This window comes from Bombina bombina, chromosome 7 (genome assembly GCF_027579735.1).
Source record: "Bombina bombina isolate aBomBom1 chromosome 7, aBomBom1.pri, whole genome shotgun sequence".
NCBI classification, from domain to species: Eukaryota; Metazoa; Chordata; class Amphibia; order Anura; family Bombinatoridae; genus Bombina; species Bombina bombina.
Genome location: NC_069505.1, coordinates 165,218,104 through 165,240,870, shown reverse-complemented (window position 1 = coordinate 165,240,870; position 22,767 = coordinate 165,218,104). Strand labels below are relative to the sequence as shown.

The 22,767-nt window shown below is 38.7% G+C and overlaps 1 protein-coding gene across 1 annotated transcript in view; it reads left to right on the top strand.

The window, feature by feature from the left end:
• Positions 1-22,767, top strand: part of MPPED2 (metallophosphoesterase domain containing 2) — a 422,875-nt gene that overhangs the window by 344,189 nt on the left and 55,919 nt on the right. Inside the window, exon 5 of the mRNA XM_053720397.1 lies at positions 6,558-6,673. Within this exon, the coding sequence (XP_053576372.1) occupies positions 6,558-6,673 (116 nt within the window). The remainder of the gene's footprint in view (positions 1-6,557; positions 6,674-22,767) is intronic.

The window sequence follows — 22,767 nt, the reverse complement described above, 5'->3', positions numbered from 1 at the left end:
CCCAATTGTCTATACCTGGGATATGAACCACAGAAACTAGACAGGAGCTGGATTCCGCCCATACCAGAATTCGTGATACTTCTTTCATAGCCAGAGGACTGTGAGTCCCTCCTTGATGATTGATGTATGCCACAGTTGTGACATTGTCTGTCTGAAAACAAATTAACGATTCTCTCTTTAGAAGAAGCCAAGACTGAAGAGTTCTGAAAATTGCACGGAGTTCCAAAATATTGATCGGTAATCTCACCTCCTGAGATTCCCAAACCCCTTGTGCTGTCAGAGACCCCCACACAGCTCCCCAACCTGTAAGACTGGCATCTGTTGAAATTACAGTCCAGGTCGGAAGAACAAAAGAAGCCCCCTGAACTAAACAATGGTGATCTGTCCACCATGTCAGAGAGTGTCGTACAATCGGTTTTAAAGATATTAATTGAGATATCTTCGTGTAATCCCTGCACCACTGGTTCAGCATACAGAGCTGAAGAGGCCGCATGTGAAAACGAGCAAAGGGGATCGCGTCCGATGCAGCAGTCATAAGACCTAGAATTTCCATGCATAAGGCTACCGAAGGGAATGATTGTGACTGAAGGTTTTGACAAGCTGATATCAATTTTAGACGTCTCTTGTCTGTCAAAGATAGAGTCATGGACACTGAATCTATCTGGAAACCTAAAAAGGTTACCTGTGTCTGAGGAATCAATGAACTTTTTGGTAAATTGATCCTCCAACCATGATGTTGAAGAAACAACACAAGTCGATTCGTATGAGATTCTGCTAAATGTGAAGACTGAGCAAGTACCAAGATATCGTCCAAATAAGGAAATACCACAATACCCTGTTCTCTGATTACAGACAGAAGGGCACCGAGAACCTTCGTAAAAATTCTTGGAGCTGTAGCTAGGCCAAACGGCAGAGCCACAAACTGGTAATGCTTGTCTAGAAAAGAGAATCTCAGAAACTGATAGTGATCTGGATGAATCGGAATATGCAGATATGCATCCTGTAAATCTATTGTAGACATATAATGCCCTTTCTGAACAAAAGGCAGGATAGTCCTTACAGTTACCATTTTGAATGTTGGTATCCTTACATAACGATTCAATATTTTTAGATCCAGAACTGGTCTGAAGGAATTTTCCTTCTTTGGTACAATGAAGAGATTTGAATAAAACCCCAGTCCCTGTTCCAGAACTGGAACTGGCATAATTACTCCAGCCAACTCTAGATCTGAAACACATTTCAGAAATGCTTGAGCCTTCGCTGGGTTTACTGGGACACGGGAAAGAAAAAATCTCTTTGCAGGAGGCCTTATCTCGAAGCCAATTCTGTACCCTTCTGAAACAATGTTCTGAATCCAAAGATTGTGAACGGAATTGATCCAAATTTCTTTGAAAAAACGTTATCTGCCCCCTACCAGCTGAGCTTTAATGAGGGCCGCACCTTCATGTGGACTTAGGAGCTGGCTTTGATTTTCTAAAAGGCTTGGATTTATTCCAGACTGGAGATGGTTTCCAAACTGATACCGCTCCTGAGGATGAAGGATCAGGTTTTTGTTCCTTGTTGTGACGAAAGGAACGAAAACGATTATTACCCTGGAAAGAAAGGGAAAGCAGAGTAGACTTAGAAGACATATCAGCATTCCAAGTTTTAAGCCATAAAGCTCTTCTAGCTAAAATAGCTAGAGACATATACCTGACATCAACTCTAATGATATCAAAGATGGCATCACAAATAAAATTATTAGCATGTTGAAGAAGACTAATAATGCTATGAGAATTATGATCTGTTACTTGTTGTGCTAAAGCTTCTAACCAAAAAGTTGAAACTGCAGCAACATCCGCTAAAGATATAGCAGGTCTAAGAAGATTACCTGACCACAAGTAAGCTTTTCTTAGAAAGAATTCAATTTTCCTATCTAAAGGATCCTTAAAGGAAGTACCATCTGCCGTAGGAATAGTAGTACGCTTAGCAAGAGTAGAGACAGCCCCATCAACCTTAGGGATTTTGTCCCAAAACTCTAATCTGTCAGATGGCACAGGATATAATTGCTTAAAACGTTTAGAAGGAGTAAATGAATTACCCAAATTATTCCATTCCCTGGAAATTACTTCAGAAATAGCACTAGGGATAGGAAAAACTTCTGGAATAACTACAGGAGTTTTAAAAAAACCTTATCTAAACGTTTAGATTTAGTATCAAGAGGACCAGAATCCTCAATTTCTAATGCAATAAGGACTTCTTAAAGTAAAGAACGAATAAATTCCATTTTAAATAAATATGAAGATTTATCAGCATAAACCTCTGAGACACAATCCTCTGAACCAGAAGAACCATTATCAGAATCAGAATGATGATGTTCATTTAAAACTTCATCTGAAAAATGAGAAGTTTTAAAAGACTTTTTACGTTTACTAGAAGGAGGAATAACAGACATAGCCTTCTTAATGGATATAGAAACAAAATCTCTTATGTTATCAGGAACACTCTGAGTATTAGATGTTGACGGAACAGCAACAGGTAATGTAACAGTACTAAAGGAAATATTATCTGCATTAACAAGTTTGTCATGACAAACAGTACAAACAACAGCTGGAGGAACAGATACCACAAGTTTACAGCAAATACACTTAACTTTGGTAGATCCAGCACTAGGCAGCGATTTTCCAGAAGTATCTTCTGACTCAGTTTCAACGTGGGACATCTTGCAATATGTAATAGAAAAAACAACATATAAAGCAAAATTGATCAAATTCCTTAAATTACAGTTTCAGGAATGGGAAAAAATGCCAGTGAACAAGCTTCTAGCAACCAGAAGCAATAAATAATGAGACTTAAATAATGTGGAGACAATAGTGACGCCCATATTTTTTTTTAGCGCCAAAAATGACGCCCACATTATTTGGCGCCTAAATGCTTTTGGCGCCAAAAATGACGCCACATCCGGAACGCCGACACTTTTGGCGCAAAAGAACGTAAAAAATGACGCAACTTCCGGCGACACGTATGACGCCGGAAACAGAAAAAAAATTTTGCGCCAAAAAAGTCCGCGCCAAGAATTACGCAATAAAATGAAGCATTTTCAGCCCCCGCGAGCCTAACAGCCCACAGGGAAAAAGTCAAATTTTAAGGTAAGAAAAAAATTGATTTATTCATATGCATTTATCCCAAATATGAAACTGACTGTCTGAAATAAGGAATGTTGAACATCCTGAGTCAAGGCAAATAAATGTTTGAATACATATATTTAGAACTTTATAAAAAAGTGCCCAACCATAGCTTAGAGTGTCACAGAAAATAAGACTTACTTACCCCAGGACACTCATCTACATGTTGTAGAAAGCCAAACCAGTACTGAAACGAAAATGAGCAGAGGTAATGGTATATAAATAAGAGTATATCGTCAATCTGAAAAGGGAGGTAAGAGATGAATCTCTACGACCGATAACAGAGAACCTATGAAATAGACCCCGTAGAAGGAGATAATTGAATTCAAATAGGCAATACTCTCCTCACATCCCTCTGACATTCACTGCACGCTGAGAGGAAAACCGGGCTCCAACCTGCTGCGGAGCGCATATCAACGTAGAATCTAGCACAAACTTACTTCACCACCTCCATAGGAGGCAAAGTTTGTAAAACTGATTTGTGGGTGTGGTGAGGGGTGTATTTATAGGCATTTTGAGGTTTGGGAAACTTTGCCCCTCCTGGTAGGAATGTATATCCCATACGTCACTAGCTCATGGACTCTTGCTAATTACATGAAAGAAATACAATTTAAAAACCTTGAAGAAGGAATAAAAGAAATTCCCGGCCTATTCCATTCCTAGTATCAGGAACTGGAAAAAAACCTCTGAAGAAACCACAGAAGGTTAATAAGCAGAATTTAATGTTAGCTAGTCTTAAACTCAAAAGAACTAGTTGCTTCAATATCCAAAATAATCAACACCTTTTCAACAAAGAACGAATGTACTCTATTTAAAAATAAAAAAGTAGATTTGTTAGTGTCAATATCTGAAGAAGAAAATTCTGAATGAGAAAAAACACCATCAGAGAAGGATAATTCAGTATGGTGTTGGTCATTTGAAACTTCATCAACTAAATGAGAAGTTTAAAAAAGACCTAAAAATTTTATTAGAAGGCGGGATGTCAGACAAAGCCTTTAGAATAGAATCAGAAAAATATTCTTAAAAATTCCTAAGTATATCTTGTACATTAGATGTAAAAAGAATAGCAATATATATGCATAAATACTAATGGACTCTGCATGTAAAAGTTTATTATGATAACTTATTACAAACCATAGCTAAAGATAAACATTCATAACATTAAAATAAATGAACTTAGCTTTGGTAGGACTGATATCAGTCATCAGGAATCCCTCAGCATTTTCTGATACAGGAACAGTTTTTGAAATATCTTGCAATATGTAATAGAAAAAAACAACATATAAAGCAAAATTATCAAATTCCTTAAATGACAGTTTCAGGAATGGGAAAAAAATGCAAACAGAACAGGCCTCTAGAAACCAGAAGCAACAAAAAAATGAGACTTAAATAATGTTAAAAATCTGGCGCCAAGAATGACGCCCACATATTTTTTGGCGCCAAAAACGTCTGCAACAAACACGAGAGCCAAAAATGATACAACTTTGTGAAAACTTCCGGCATCAACTACGACGCCAGAAATTATGTCATTAACGTCAGACAAACGTCAATTTCGCACCAAAAAAGTCTCACGCCAAAAATGACGCAATAATTTCTAGCATTTTTTGCACCCGCGAGCCTAACAGTCCGCAATTTAAAGGAAAAAAGTCAATTGAAAATTTAGGTAAGAAAAATATTTCATTTCATATGCATTTTCCCAAAAAAATGAAACTGACAGTCTGAATGAAGGAATACTAAATATCCTGAATCATGGCAAATATAAGTTTAAACACATATATTTAGAACTTTACATATAAAGTGCCCACCATAGCTTTGAGTGTCATAAATAAAAATAAGACTTACCCTAAGACACTCATTTACATATAGTAGATAGCCAAACCAGTACTGAAACAAGAATCAGTAGAGGTAATGATATATAAGAGTATATCGTCGATCTGAAAAGGGAGGTAGGAGAAGAAATCTCTACGACCGATAACAGAGAACCTATGAAATAGATCCCCTAGAGGAAGACCATTGTATTCAAATAGGCAATACTCTCTTCACATCCCTCTGACATTCACTCTGAGAGGAAAACCGGGCTTCAGCCTGCTGCGAAGCGCATATCAACGTAGAATCTAGCACAAACTTACTTCACCACCTCCATGGGAGGCAAATTTGTAAAACTGAATTGTGGGTGTGGTGAGGGGTGTATTTATAGGCATTTTAAGGTTTGGGAAACTTTGCCCCTCCTGGTAGGAATGTATATCCCATATGTCACTAGCTCATGGACTCTTGCTAATTACATGAAAGAAATGTGAGGGATGTACTCACTTTTGTGGGATACTGTATATACAGTATATAAATATATATACATATACCTTTAAGCTCTTCCCACTCAAACAAACACTTTTAATGTGTGGGTTTGTATATATATATATATATATATATATATATATATATATATATATATAAAATTTTTACCTTTGTTTTGTTATTCTTTTATTGTAGTAACACTTTACTGCAGGTGAGCTACATTTTTTTAGGGATGTTATATTTTGCTCTAAAGCAAAATGTACGTATCAGTGATGCCAGCTCTGTCATACACAAGATTATAATAAATAGTAGTGTTCATAATTAGACTACCTCTCCTCCTACTGTAAATTACCAAGTGCATCAGCTGATGCAGTTTCTTATAGACTGCAAAATGCTCCAGTTAGTTTTTAAAGTGACCAAGGGGAGGGCTTAAGGGGTTTATTTATCACAAGCTGATTGGTTGCAGGATCGCTAATTGGAGCCTACTACTGATATTTTGTAGCAGTAGTTTATACCACAGATTTTTGAAGCCTCTTCTTTAAATTATAGTTGGTGGATGAATATCACACCAGACTCATTTGATTGGGGTGAATGACAAGCCCTGAACAAGTGCAATTGGTTGCAGGGGCGGCGTTGTACAAGTGTTCGCTCATGGCATGCTAATTATGGAGAACAAATGCCCCCCACAATTTTCTATGAAATGTGGATAGATTCACTAAATATAAACCTTTTCTGTTTGCAAATTGATAAATCTACCCCTAAGTGTATGATTGACAGTTTGCTTTCCTTTTTATTGAAATGAGATTTGTATCTTTTAATACTTTTGTTTCATGTTTTTATTATATTGTATTTAGTAGAATTGTACATCTTATTGGTGAGGGGGGGTTAACTTATAGTTGCAACAGTCTGTGGAGTAAGGCTAATGCATTTTGGGTAAGTGTAGGAGCTGGACTGCAGAGCTGGCTCAGTAGAATTTAATTATTTTTTACTGCAGAAAAGCTATTGAGTATTTTCAGAATCCAAATAAAAGGTAATGCCAAAGTAGGCAGATAATTATCTGTAGTTGTACCAATAACTGACTTTTTTTTTTGTTTCTAATAGGACACCGTGGTTTAACGGATGGGGCTTTAATCTCCCAAGAGGTCAGTCTTTACTTGACAAGTGGAACCTAATTCCAGAGGGCATCGATATATTAATGACTCACGGTCCCCCTCTCGGTAAGTCACATTCTGTTATCTGACATAAAGACAAACTGCTTCTAATGAAAGATGCACACATTTGCCTTTCTGGTGCACATTTTTTCCCCTTAACACTAAACCATGAATTGAAAAAAATAAAAGATGCCTTAAAAGGAGTCCTGTATGATAATTAAACTCTTCAGATCTACCCAGTTCCTAGGTGTTGTTTAAATTAAATTTTGTGATTTACTAGAGCCAGCGAGAATTAAATGGGAATCTGCAGACGTTCTACAGCCCTTCGAGCCTGGCCATTTATTTTATTAATGCTATTTATCTGACAAGTAACAGCTCCCAATTCAAAGGTTTTATGGGTTTACTGGATGGGCTTCAACCTAAAAGCTTCTTTTAACTCTGTCATCAGGCACTTTGCTTCACATTGTCAGAATACTCACGGAATTCTGCAAGCAGTTATTTCAGGATAAAAGTGCATTAATGTTTGAAATGCAAAATACCTTTTCTGTGTGTGAATACACCACACATTAATATATAGGTAGACAGACACCTATTGAGTCATAAAATATGTGTAACTTATTTATATTTATTTATTCACATTTTTATTGCTCCCCCCCCCACGCCAAAGATCTTTGTTTCACTGAGGGGTTTCGGAGAATGCATATTTAAACTCCGCAATACACACAAGCTGAGTACCCTGCTTGCAGAAGTGAAGAATCAGTGGCTGAGACAAGGTTATGGATGTGTCAGGCCAAATAAATTTTATAGTAAATGTATGTATGAGTACATGTGTAGAATTTAACAAGGTTGGATTTATGTGCGTATTGTGACTCATGGAAGCTCACTCTCTTTTGTTTGCTTAAATATGAAAGTAATGTCAGACTGGAAATTTGTGTGTTGGTCTGTGTTGTGTATTAGGGATTGACAAATGTTTGAATTTTAAGATTTGAATACAGAATTAATGATCTCCTTGATATTTGTTCTATGAGTCAAATTTTGCTTTAGAAAGAATGTTAAGATTCATATATAGAATGTTAATACTTGAATATCAAGTGTAACATTTTAACATTACATTTAAATATTGAGGGGCCGATTTATTAATGTCCGCCGCACATCAATAAATGTCGGCAGCATACACTGTCGGCATTTATCATTGCACAATGTCGCCCCCTGCACTTTTGCAGCCAATCAGCCGCTAGTAGGGGATGTCAATCAACTTGATCGTATGCGATCGGGCGGATTGCTGTCCACCGCCTCAGATGTTTGATTTTGCTTTGTGAAGCAGTGGATCACCTAAATAGTGGTGGTGAATAGTTTAAAAGAGTGTACGCAAACTGGCAACAGTGCTATAAATAAAATATTTTGTGTGCCTGTATTTATCATGAGCAGTAGGTTATTGGACCAGTCACAAGAAGTAAAATTATTATTTCTCTATGATAATAAATTATAAGAAAATGAGGCACAGAGGCACCTTTACATTGGTGCCAGTGGGTATTTTTTACAGTAAATAAAGCCCCTTTACATTGGTGCCAGTGGGTATTTTTACAGTAAATAAAGCCCCTTTACATTGGTGCAAGTGGATATTTTTACAGTAAATAAAGCCCCTTTACATTGGTGCAAGTGGGTATTATTACCGTAAATAAAGCCCCTTTACATTGGTGCCAGTGGGTATTTTTACAGTAAATAAAGGCCCTTTACATTGGTGCCAGTGGGTATTTTTACAGTAAATAAAGGCCCTTTACATTGGTGCCAGTGGGTATTTTTACAGTAAATAAAGGCCCTTTACATTGGTGCCAGTGGGTATTTTTACAGTAAATAAAGCCCCTTTACATACACTTGTGGGAACTAGCTGGCAATTGGTACTTGCATACATTTGTCTCTTGTGATTGGCTAATTAGATATGTTCAGCTAACTGCAATGCTGTTCCTTCAGCAAAGGATATCAAGAGAATAAAGTATATTTGATAATAAAAGTAAATTTGAAAGTTCTTTAAAATTGTTTGTTTTATCCGAATTATGAATGACATATTTGGGGTTTCCTGTCATTTTAAAAGCAAAAATGGAAGTCAGAGTTAGTTGCATTTGGCCTAATGGTTTAAGCCCAGGACCACTTCAAGGTCTCTTCCATTCTAGATCCCTACCTGCAGTCACACAATGCATTCTGTCAATCAAACAAACTGAGATACACACAAGGGTGCACAGGCCTTATGTAATTTCTAGACACATATAAAACATGGAAAGAGACTACACTCTCAAAGTGGACTGGGTACACATCCTATGTCACGGTAAAACTCACATTCCTGAACACTCACAGACAGCTGTACAGCTACCAGCAATCCAGGCAGTTAACTCCTGAGCATACTGGGTGCAAAGCCCATAGGGACATTGAACTTTCTGTATGTCTCCGACCCCATTACTCCAATTTTTCATCACCTTCCCAAGGTCCATAAGTCCTTGGAGGAGGTGAGGGGTAGACCAATTGTGGCAGGCATAGGATCCCTCTTCGAAAATATGTCATGTTGGGTTGAATCATTACTTCAACCCCTTGTCTATAAACTTCCTTCTTATTAAAGGGACACAAAGCACCTTCTTAAATGCCTGCAGCAGGTGACCTGGGGAGCCGAACATCAATGGCTTACTGTGGATGTGGTAGGGCTATACTCTGCCATTCCCCACTCCAGTGGTTTAGAAGCTGTATCATATATGCTCGATACCCTCAGCAATTATGATGATTTTCTTAAGAGATTCATCCTTCAGTCATTGGATTTTCTGCTTTCTCATAATTTTTTCCAGTTTGCAGGAGACCTCTATCTCCAGAGACGTGGCACAGCCATGGGGGCAAAATTTGCCCCAGCCTACGCAAACCTATTTATGGGTTGGTGGGAGGTGACACACGTCTTTGGAGATAGAAATCCATATGTTGGTTGTATACATATGTATAAGAGGTACATTGATGACCTCCTGTTCATATGGTCAGGGGGTCATCAGGAACTCACTGATTTTGTCGGTTATTTGAACACAAACAATGTCAATTTGCAGTTCACCTATACCCACCATGCATCGAATATACCATATTTGGATCTTCTGCTAATTGGAGATGCCGAATCATGTAGGGTTAGTACCACCATTTACTGTAAACCTATAGCCTACAATGCTATACTACACGCACATAGTAACCACCTGGACATTTTATGCATTATATAAAATCACTAGTTGCCTGTAACACACACAAACACACATATAAACAAATACATACAAACACATGGGTGGAAGAATATCACTATAGTTTACTAGCCAGGGGTCAAAACCTACTAGCCCCAAGGGAAAATATTACTATTTCACTCAATGTTAAAGGGATTGCAGACATGTTAAAAAGTTTCCAATTTACTGCTATTATCAAATTTGCTTCGTTCTGATGATTTTCTGTGTTGAAGAGATATCTAGGTAGGCATCTGGAGCACAACATGACAGGAATCAGTGCTGCGATCTAGTGCTCTTGCAAATGGATAACATTCTTGCAAAACTGCTGCCATATTGTGCTCCAGAAATGGGCTAGTTCCTAAGCATATGACCCTGCTTTTGAACAAAAGATACAAAGAGAACAAAGAAAATTTGATAATAGAAGTAAATTAGAAAGCTGTTTAAAATTGCATGCTCTATCTGAATCCTGAAAAAAATGGTTTTTCATATTCCTTTAAATATATGAAGAAGTTATTTTTTTTTTTAATCTTTACATGTCTGGGACTAGAGGAAAATTCCAGCACTGTGTATGTACAAAACATAACATGGTCCTCCTGGGCTTAAACCATTTGGCCAAATTCTGTAACTAACCATTTGTGCTTTTAATCTTGCTGTGTGCTTGCAATAGAGTGACAGACTTTCAGTGTGCTGTATAAGCAAGAAGGATCCAGCGACTCTCAAGGTGTGAAATTAAAGATGATTTATTTGGAGAAAAAATAAAAAACACACAGTGTGAAGAACTCACACATGAAATTTTACAGCACACAGCATAGAAACAGACCTACGGGTTTCGGCTGGGTTCTGCTTAGTCATGGACATACTGAATGTGTCAAATGATCAAATGATCTAGACACACTGGATTTGGTGTGGCCAAAGGCCAGTTTATTGGTGTTAAAAGAAACTGCATGAATGACTGTGACTATGTCAAAGAGAGTGAAGCACTGGTGACTCAATTTCTGGAAAGAGGTTACTCTAAGAAAGTTGTTAATCTGGCATTATTGGAAGTTAATCGCATGGATAGGGATGTGATGCTTCTAGAACAAAGAGTTAGTCCAAAGAACATCCAATATGAGAGTTCAAAGCCTACATTTATAACAACTTACAGTGCACAGTTTGAACAGATCTGTAACATTATTAAAACTCATCTTCCAATACTCACTGCAGAGAACATCCTTAGAGACATGGTATCAGGAGGCTGTAAATTTGTGTTTAGGAGAGGATGCACTCTGGGAAATGTTTTGTCCCCTAGTCTGCTCCGTTCTTCCCCCAGTACCAGAAACACTTGGTTGGACGTTAAGGGACATTTTAAATGCCACTTTGGGAATTGTATTTCCTGTGGCCATTCCCTAACATCCAAGCAATTCCAATCCTTTGTTACTCAAAGGGTATACGACATTAATGTCCATACCAATTGTCGATCCACCTTTGTTGTCTACATGGTTGGTTGCTTTCCATGTAGGAAACAATACGGGGGGTGCACCACTAGAGAGGCTCGGAGCAGGATTAGGGAGCACCTAAAAAACATTGAGAATGGAATAGAGTGTTCAGATCGGGTTAGACATTTCATTTATGTTCACAATCTATTGTCTATCTATTGGGTACTTATAGAGCGCGTACTAATCACCCGTGAGGGTCTCAAGGCGCTAAGGGAAAGTAGATAGGAGGAAAAGGGGGGGGAGGGGATGGGTGTTCAGTCGAAGAGCCAGGTTTTGAGGTCCTTTCTGAACTTTATAAGGGAGGGTGTTCCATGTCTTTGCTGCTATGTGGGAGAAGGATCTGCTGTGACTTTGCTGATGCGGGGGATGACTGCGAGTGCTTGGTCGGCCGATCGTAGTTGTCTGGCGGGGGTGTAGAAATTTACGTGGTGGTTTATGTATTCGGGTCCGATGTTGTGTAGGGCCTTGAACGCGTGGGTAAGGAGCTTGAAGGTGATTCTCTTGTTGATGGGGAGCCAGTGAAGGTTCCTTAGGTGTTCGGTGATGTGGCATTGGAGAGGGATGTCGAGGATGACTCTGGCTGAGGCGTTCTGGATACGTTGGAGTCTCTTTTGAAGTTTGATGGTGGAGTCAGCGTAGAGTGTGTTGCCTTAGTCCAACCGGCTGCTGACAAGGGCGTGGGTGACTGTTTTCCTGGTTTCGGTAGGGATCCACTTTAAGGTTTTTCGTAGCAGGTGGAGGATGTGGAAGCATGTTGAGGTGATGACATTGATTTGTCGGTTCATGGAGAGTGATGAGTCCAGGATGAAGCCTAGATATTGTGCGTGGTCAGTTGGGGTTGGAGGGTGACCGAGGGATGTGGGCCACCAGGAGTCCCCCCATGCGGATTTATTGGGTCCGAGGAGGAGGACTTCGGTTTTGTCTGTGTTCAGTTTGAGCCGGTTGTCATTCATCCAGGCGGCAACTGCTGTCAGGCCTTTGTAGACGTTCTTTTTGGCGGTGGTGGGATCTCGGGTGAGTGAGATGATTAACTGGGTGTCGTCGGCATAGGAGACGATTTTGAGGTCGTGGCGTCGGACAATGGCTACAAGAGGGGCCATGTAGATGTTGAAGAGGGTGGGGCTCAACGAAGAGCCTTGCGGTACCCCACTGTTGACTGGTGTGGGTTTGGAGGAGAAGGGAGGGAGTCTGACTTTCTGGGTCCTGCCCGTGAGGAAGGAGGTGATCCATTCCAGGGCTTTGCTGCGTATACCGGCGTCGTGTAGGTGGGTGCGGAAGGTGTTGTGGTCGACAGTGTCAAAGGATGCTGAGAGGTCTAGGAGGATGAGGGAGGCAGTTTCTCCTTGGTCGAGCATGGCACGGATGTGCTGTGGTTGCTTCTGAAGCCGGATTGGGAGTGGTCCAGGGTGTGGTTGGCCTCAATGTGGTCAATAAGTTGCGAATTGATGGACTTCTCTATGACTGTGGCCGGGAAGGGGAGTAGAGAGATGGGGCGGTAGTTATTCGGGTCTGTGGGGTCTGCCGATGGTTTCTTCAGTAGGGGTTTCAGTTCTGCGTGCTTCCAGACATCCGGGAAGGTGCCAGTTTTGATGGAGCAGTTGATGGTGCGGCAGGGGCGATGGTGTCGCTTGCTTTGTTGAATATGTGATGAGGGCATGGGTCCGAGGGTGCGCCAGAGTGGATGGATTTCATGATTCTGAGGGTGTCCTCTGTGGTGAGGGGGCTCCAGATAGTCCGTGTGTGGTGTGGGGGGACAAATTTGGGAGGGGTGTAGGGCAGTGGGTGGTGGAGGTTGAGTTATAAGGTGTGAAACTGTCATAGATGTTGAGGATCTTGCAGTGGAAGTGGGCAGCGAGGGTATTGCAGAGGTCTTGGGAGGGTGGGATGTTGGTGGTGTCGCTGTTGGGTTTAGAGAATTCCTTGATGACTGAGAACAGCTCCTTGCTGTTGTGTGCGTTAGAGTTGATTCTGTCTTGGATGGCTGTAAAATTTTATTGTGACTCTCTCTGTGCAACATAATATACAGTGCCGGTGCCGCAGCTGCTCACCGTCTGAGACTGACTCTGAGTACTGAGCTCAGCTCTCACACACAGACACGGCCGCACTAGTGTAATGTGGCCTGCCGCCGCTGGGGACTCAATACTGGCTGCACTGCGGCCGCACGCTGACTACCGGTCTTTTTGTCTAGGTGACTCTGAGAGTGTGAGCTGGAGCTGCTGCACTCTGCAGTGTTAATGGCACGAAACACTCCACAGCTGCGCAGGCAGCACAGCTGCAGCTAGGTCTCCCCATCCTTGGCATGTTGCGGTCAGACATTTGCTGTAGTTTGCGTGCCTCCTGCTGTTTATGTGGATAGGGCCAGCCAGCATATGCCATATCTGTGGCCCTAGAAAAGTCCGGTAAGAAGCTGACATCGATCTCATGTATGTACTGTTACAGTTTAATGTGCATCTCAATGACTTTTTAATGTGCATCTTAACGACTTTATGTTTTTGTCTATCATGGGTGATGGGTGTCCATTATGAGAGGAATGCTATGGGCAGTGTTGATTCCTGGTAGAAGTAATCCTGTACTTGAGAGGTTGTACTTTATTTGGAGTGGACAGGTAGTTGGGAGCAGCACTGTGTGCTATGACCTGGGTCATTATTTGTCTTAGTTGCTGTTATAGTTATGGGGTAAGCTAGGGGTGGTGATAGTAAGGGATTTATATGCTGTACTTAAAGAGAAATAAAAACATTAGCGCTTCCCATATATGTGAGAATAGGGCACATATAAATAAAATATGATATGAATCAATGAGTAGTGCACCTAAAATTAATACATAAATAAAATGTTGCAAAGAATTACGATCTGGAAATGATTGTCAAATAATATCGAATATCCGTAAGCAAGAAGCAGCAAAGTAAAGTCCACAGTGTTTTGTGTACTATATAGCAATACACATTGAGTCAAAACACCCTCCTGAGGTTCCGGTACATATAACTAGTGATATTCAAAATATGTACTGGTAGTGCCTGACCTTGGTTATTTAGAAACTTCCCGGATCTTGGATAGTGGGGAGGTAAGATGAAGTACCGATGTCAGACAGAGCCCAAAATCTGGAAGGTGCAGACTTGGAGTCCTTGCTGCTGATAACTTGAAGTATATGATTTGAGTGCTGCTCCTTGTGTGAGAAAGGGTCTCCGGTGACACCTTTACTGAAGAAGACTGTAAACAACAAGAAAAAACAAGAGCGCACAGCACACTCTAAGAGTAAAAGTTTTTACTTAGAGATAATAGCGCATAATAAAAACAACGTACAAGATTACAAGCAATGATAGCAGTATGTGATAATATCACCATAGATGACTTCCCCATGATAAAGGTAAGATCAATGCTGCCGGAAACACAGGGATCTTTGCAGTCAGTGCGGCGTGAGTTCTTCAGTTGATCAGCTGTTCCACAAGCCTTTTGCATAAAATCCGTTAATGTTGCAGCCGGTCAGCTGTTCCTGAGTCTTTACGGGGGTGAGTATTGATGCCTCAACGCGTTTCCTCTGGTTGCCACCAGACTTTTTCAAGAGGTTATGTTGAGGGAGTCATCTATGGTGATATTATCACATACTGCTATCATTGCTTGTAATCTTGTACGTTGTTTTTATTATGCGCTATTATCTCTAAGTAAAAACTTTTACTCTTAGAGTGCGCTCTTGTTTTTGCTTGTGATTTATATGCTGTGGCAGCCAGGTCACAATTAGTATTTTGTCATGGGGAGATATGGGGTACAGGGAGTTAGAATAGATCAGTTAAATAAATGTGGTGACTATGGGATAAGAGGCTAAGGCAATTGGAGGATCAAGGGGTTAATAGCAGGTGTAATAAGGGGAGGTTGTATTTTGGTTTACTTGAGTGGTGTAGGGGTTAATTTCAGTTCATGGGCTCTGGTGTTTGGTTAATGTGTTAGTGCTATTTACTGCTATTATCATTTTTACTTTGTTCTCTTGGTATCCTTCTTTGAAAAGCAGGTAGGAAGGTGAAACAGGATAATTCTAATTATTTATTAATTTATTTATTTTTAAATCTATTCATGCACCATTTTGTAACTGAAATTAATATAATTTTTATTACTATATAAGTATCATTATAAATATAAATTTAAATATTTCCTCTCACAAGTAGCTTCACAGGCGTGAGCAAATGTAATCTATATGACACACATGAACTAACACCCTCTAGCTGTGAACAACTGTCAAATGCATTCAGATAAGAGGTGGCCTTCAAGGTCTTAGAAATTAGCATATGAGCCTATCCAGGTTTAATTTTCAACTAAGAATACTAAGAAAACAAAGCAAATTTGAGGATAAATGTAAATTGAAAAGTTGTTTAAAATTACATGCCCTATCCAAATCATGATAGTTTAATTTTTACTAGACTGTCCCTTTAAATAAGAAATGGTGAGCGGTGGGGGGGGGGGGGGGCCTCTTTGCTCTAAAATGCCTGGGCCTCTTTTTGGTCCCAGTCCGGTCCTGCTATAGTCTTAATATGTCTTAAAATTTAACACAATTCTTAAGATACTCCTCCTTGAGCCACACTTACCAATATATGTATAGTATTAATAGACAATAGACATTCTGTTTGTTTTTATGGGGTCACTTTTTATATTTATATGCTCTAGAAAGATACAATTTCTGAGTTAAGTTTATACATATTCTAAAATAACAATTGCATTGTATAGGGCTCTTTTGTAGATATGTTATTTAGCCTACATTGTCCCCAGTTGTAACTGATTGTTTATTTTACTACTTTCTTGTTTGTATAAATGCATTTTTTTCCTCCTCTTGCTTCAATCCGGTTATTTATGGCTTCCTAATATGTTGCAGTATCCCTTTAAGGCCATAGCATTTGCTCAATTACACCTGGGACACAGGTGTATTTAAGTTTGATCATTTGACACATTCAGTATGTCCATGACTAAGGCAGAACCCTGCCGAAACGCGTAAGACTGTTTCTATGCTGTGTGCTGTAAAATTTCATGTGTGAGTTCTTCACACTGTGTGTTTTTTATTTTTTCTCCAAATAAATCATCTTTAATTTCACACCTTGAGAGTCGCTGGATCCTTCTTGCTTATACAGCACACTGAAAGTCTGGCACTCTCTTGCAAGCACACAGCAAGATTAAAAGCACAAATGGTTAGTTACAGCATTTGGCCAAATGGTTTAAGCCCAGGAGGACCATGTTATGTTTTGTATATACACAGTGCTGGAATTTTCCACTAGTCCCAGACATGTAAAGATAAAAAAAAATAACTTCTTCATATATTTAAAGGAATATGAAACACCATTTTTTTTCAGGATTCAGATAGAGCATGCAATTTTAAACAGCTTTCTAATTTACTTCTATTATCAATTTATTTTTGTTCTCTTGGTATCTTGTTGAAAAGCAGGGGCGTATGCTTCAGAACTGGCCCATTTCTGGAGCACAATATGGCAGCAGTTTTGCAAGAATGTTATCCATTTGCAAGAGCACAAGATCGCAGCACTGATTACTGTCATGTTGTGCTGTAGATGCCTACCTAGATATCTCTTCAACACAGTAAATAGCAGTAAATTGGATTTTTTTTAAAAATGTCTGTAATCACTTTAACATTGAGTGCAATAGTAACATTTTCCTTGGGGCTAGTAAATTTTGACCCCTGGCTAGTAAACTATAGTGTTTGTATGTATTTGTTTATATGTGTGTTTGTTTGTGTGTGTTACAGGCAACTAGTGATGCTACATAATGCATAAAATGTCCAGGAGATGTGTGCAATAAAAGAATCATCTTTACACATTTCCTAGACATTCTATAGCAGACATCCTCAAACTTGACCCTCCAGAGGTTTTGGAACTACAGTTTCCATGATGCTCATCCAGCTGATATGCTGGCTAAGCATCATGGGAAATGTAGTTCCAAAACCTCTGGAGGGCCAAGTTTGAGAATGTCTGTTCTATAGAATACCGAGTTAGTTTTAGGCAATGCATGAAATTGTATGAATGAACCTGCATATTGCTACAGTGTTTCATTTTTATAAATTAATTTACAGGAATTACATTTTGAATACAATGCCCCAGTAACTATCGCAACAATAAAATGACAATTAGTGATGAACACTCTGCCCTCATCTTGAGAAGTATTATTATATATTATTTATTTTTTTGGTGGTGGTGGGGTGGGGAGGGGGGGTCAAGGGATATAGAAGCCAGGGTACTGTTGCAAGACTTACTGAAAAGCAAAGTAATAAAAACATCACATTTGGAAGGTTTCAGACACCAGTTTGTGAATAAAATGTAGTAGGTTTCAGATACCAATTCATGAATAAAATTTTCTCATCTGTGTAAAATGTCATTCAAGTTCAAAATATTTGAGTTTGGTTTATCTTTTGTTATAAAATGTTTCTATTCGTTCATAAAATGTGGTAGGTTGCAGACACCAGTTTGTGAATAAAATGTGGTAGGTTGCAGACACCAGTTTGTGAATAAAATGTGGTAGGTTGCAGATACCAGTTTGTGAATAAAATGTGGTAGGTTGCAGATACCAGTTTGTGAATAAAATGTGGTAGGTTGCAGACACCAGTTTGTGAATAAAATGTGGTAGGTTGCAGACACCAGTTTGTGAATAAAATGTGGTAGGTTGCAGACACCAGTTTGTGAATAAAATGTGGTAGGTTGCAGATACCAGTTTGTGAATAAAATGTGGTAGGTTGCAGATACCAGTTTTCTCATTTGTGTCATTCAAGGTCAGAGTACTGCAGTCAATGAAAAACTAAAATGATGCAATGTTCATCAGAATTTATATTTTTGTTGACTTTAGCTTTATTTGAAGAATATGAAACCCCAAAATTTTCTTTTGTGATTCAGACAGAGCATACTTTTTAAAAAAAAGTTTCAAATTTGCTTCAATCTCATGATAATCTGTGTAGAAGAGATACCTAGGTAGGCATCTGGAGCACAACATGGCAGGAAATAGTGCTGCCATCTAGTGCTCTTGCAAATGGATAACATTCTTGCTAAACTTCTGCCATATAGTGCTCCCGAAATTGGCCAGCTCCTAAGCATACATCCCTGCTTTTGAACAAAAGATACAAAGATAACAAAGAAAATTGATAATAGAATTAAAAAAATACTAAACCTATTTTTTCTTCGTTCTCCAGCTATCTTTATTTAAAAAGCAGGAATGTAAAGCTTAGGAGCCGGCCCATTTTTTGTTGCTTGCTTATTGGTTAGCCAAATGTGACCACGAATAAGCAAGTGCTATCCATTGTTTAATATGATTTAATTTAAATGTGTTAGTCTATGTTTGAGTGTATTTGTTCAGTCCCATTCTCTCTAATTTTTAGGATGCGTATTACATTGTTATACGATATGGAGTTGGCTACTTTACCCTACATTTAAGATCATTTACATTGGAATGTTGTCTTCTTGAGCATCTTTACAATGTGATGACAATAGAAGTTGTTTGACTTTCACCTGGTGTTGATGAATTTGTTTACAAGTGGGTGTAGGGGCACTATCTTCTTGATATATGGGTATATTATGAGTGATGTTTACATTGGCTAATCAAACCATTAAATATCTCCAACATGTTTAATAGCTGGTTTGTGGCATCCTTTTGCTTGTATACAGATACAAACCTACGTGGCTGTAAGAAATAGGGTGATTGATAGATGTCTCATAAAACCTATTACTTTTTTCTTTGCTAAGGGGCACAGGTTTTGTGGCTCTTATTATAACAGATTATGGGCTCCATTAATCAAGCTTGCCCTTTAGGCTCACTCAAGACAGCTGCTTCTTATCTTCTCTGCCTCCTCTGAGATGGCAAAGTTAAATGATTGACAAGCCCTGCTCTCACAGAGGGAGGAGCTGCACAAGCATTTTTATAAATTCTGGTGGTGGATGCCCTTTGCTTGAAGGCAGACAGGCTCTCTCTGGATGGAATAATTTTGTGCCCACAGTATGATATATATGGGCCAATGTGTCTATGAGTTGGCTTTGGACATAGATTTCAAATGACAGTCCTGACATAAATGGCAACGCAGTTTTTTTTTTTTGTTTAGACTAAGTTACAATTCTGTGAGGTGTCTGTCTATTCCTGTAGGAAAACGTAAGCTTTCTTATTTTATTTATATTTTATTTTATTTTTTGACAGAGAATGGAGCAAATTTTGATAATAGTAAATTGAAAAGTTGTTTAATTGTAGGCTCTATCTGAATCATGAAAATTAGTTTAATTTCCTTTTAAGGTGAGATCATGTTCGAAAATCATTGGGGCCTGCTTGACCTACCATTAGTAACGTATTGTTAGTGGGGCATTCCTACCATCAACATATTGTTGTGGTAACTGCTCCAATAAATGGTATCTCGCACATGAAATGTGGACCGTGAACAATGCCAAAAATAAATAATTACAACAGCAACACTTAGGAAACGCTATTGTTAATGAGATTATGGAAATGCTTGTAAGTGTAAAATAGGGCTTTTATTAGGGTAAATTAGTCTCACTGGATAGAATGAAAGGTGTCTCACAAAAAGGTTTGGCTGTGGCTGTAACAGGGTGTTCTAGAGAAGGGTTTCTCAAATGCGGTCCTCAATTAGCCCCAACAGGCCAATTTTTTTTTGAAGCTGAACCAATGCACAGGTGAAATAATCAGCTGATCCGTAACCATGGTTACTAACCTGTTCTCACTCATCAGCTGATTATGTCACATGTACACTGGTTCAGCTATAATAAAAACATGGCCTGTTGGGGGTACTTGAGGACCACGGCTGAGAAACAATGTTCTTAGAGGCATGATCAGTAATCAGTGCTCTTTACTTCAACTTTGCTTTGTTCAAGCAGGTGGAATTCTCAAAAGCTCTACTGCAGGTCTTGACAAACCCAGGTGCCAGGAAGCCACTGGCGCCTTAGAATTAGGACCTGATGCCCTGGTCTAGAGTTAACAAGACACCATTGAGTCTACCCCACTTGCCACCAGCAGTCACACCTAGAATGTAGCTTGGTGAAATTCAACTTTTATTGTGTTTTATCTATCTGTCTGTCTATCTATCTATCATCTTTCTATCCAAACCTCCCAATTGTCAACTCCCAACAATTGTCAAGACTCATTATTTCAAAGATGACAAAGTTGTTTTTATATTTTTCACATTTATATTTTACTGTTTTTTTCTGTGCATATGTTAGAGGGTACTGTCTTATTTAGGGAGTTTTTTTTCTTTATCAGTTTTAAAATGCATTTTTTAAAGTTAATAAGTTTGTATTACATTTTCATAAATGATAACAAATAATTAGTCACTCAAAAATGAGTGATAGTTGTGTCAGGTAAAAGTGCAATAATATTATTAACATACACGTAAAAAACATAAGGAAAAAAACAAGAATAAAAGGATAAAGAAACATATAAGGTGCAATGTCTGCAATTCACGTGCATGTTAGTTTAATTCTAGTTAAAAATCTCTTGTTGCAACATTAAAGAAGAAAGGGCAAGGTTTTAAGTGTGTTTATGTGATGCTGGTATCTTTGTCAGTAGAGAAGTTATGAAATAGATGTTTCTCCATTGATGATAATGGAGCTGATCTTACAATTCGTGAAAGTAACAAGAAGCGCTTACAAATCTTTATGGAAGCCACAGTTTATGAGTTAAGTTATAATAATACAGGGACATTTCTCTCTGGGTAAAATTATCTCCAACAGAGTAGCAATATATTTTTTACTTGTGGTTTTAAAGGAAAGTCTGTACAGATTTTTCTGTAAGTAGAGTATGTAGTAATTACCTAGTAACAAATCTTTAAAGGGTACGGAAAATTATACCATAATATATAGAGAAAAATAAGTTTGAAGGGAAAAAAAGGTATTATCTGGTCACTGTATATTTCCTAAGCCCTACATACATTTTTTTAGTATGTATGTTAAAGAATAGTAATTAAGCTTGTTTAAAATAGTTTGGGAATCATGCAAGTTAAAGTGATGGTAAACTTCAGACTATAAGAATGTTGCAATAAAAAATATAACAGTTTGCAAGTAAAACCATATAATTATTTTTTTTAAAGTGTATATATATTTCATAATAAAAGATTTATAATCCTAATTGGTATTGTCTGTTCCTCCGCCCCCTTTCATTTCCTCCTTTGGCTGGGCTGTGATGTATAGAGCAGTCCCACCCACTCTCTTCATAGGCTTTCTAAGGGCTTTAAAGGTGCTGGACTTCAAGATTGTCAAATGACACACACGCTGATTGGACGTTCACTGGATTTGTCATTAAAAAAAAAAAAAAGAGTTCATTCATGTGGGCTGGCATAACATTGCAATAGAAGCATTAATATATGCATTAATTTAACTCTTTCACAGATGGATTAAAAACAAAAAAATGTACACATATACGTTTTTAATAGCAAAGATTACATTTATGGCATTTGATTTTTTAAAGTTTACCATCACTTTAAAAGGTTAATTCTAATAACAGATACAGCATCTACATTCTAGACCAAGGCCTGATCAATAACAAGCATTAGGGCACAGTGGTGACTATACAATAGCTAGAGGTTGCTGTTTGTATTCATGTACTACAAGCATAAGGGGTTAAATCACACATACAGTAAGTAATCAAGTTATTAATTAACTGGTGCATATGCTGCTTGTATTCATGTACTACAGTCATTTAAGGGTTACATTACTGGTGCCTGGCTTCTTGGCCATCAAAGGGTTACATTGCATTGCAATCAAGAACATAAATCACTTCTGCTTTTGTGCTATTGTTAATCATTGCTTTTTGCTATCTGCACATATTGTTTTATGTCTGTTTCTAGTAACAAATGGGTTAAAAGCAAATCACTGTTTTGTGTGTTACTAGTAATCAAGGAGTCAAATTATTATATATAAAGACCCAAAAAGATCCATGCTCGCATCTTTAAAACTGCCAGTGACACATGATGTCTATATGCGCACCCATTGCTAACAGGTGCATAAAACCTAGCACATAGCCATATAATCGCTGTAGACAAACGTCAGGTTGTACTGAAGAACTCAGTGACTTTAAATGTGGCACTGCCATAGGATGCTTCCTTTGCCACTAGTCATTTTTTCTTGCCCTGCTAGATCGGCACCGGTCAACTGTAAGTGCTATTATTGTGAAATGGAAGTGTCTAGAAGCAGCAACAGCCCAGCCAAAGTGGTAGCCCATGCAAACTCACAGAACGATGCCGCTGAAGCATGTAGCAAGTAATTATCACCTATCATCTGTTGCACCACTTACTACAGAGTTTCAAACTGCGTCTGGAAGCAACATCAGCAAACTAACTTTGCATCGGGAACTTCATGATATGGGTTTCCATGGCCGAGCAGCAGTACAGAAGCCTCACATCAACCTGAGCAATGACAAGTGTCTGCAGGGGTGTATAAGGCATGCCGCTACTGAACTCTAGGGCAGTGGAAATGTG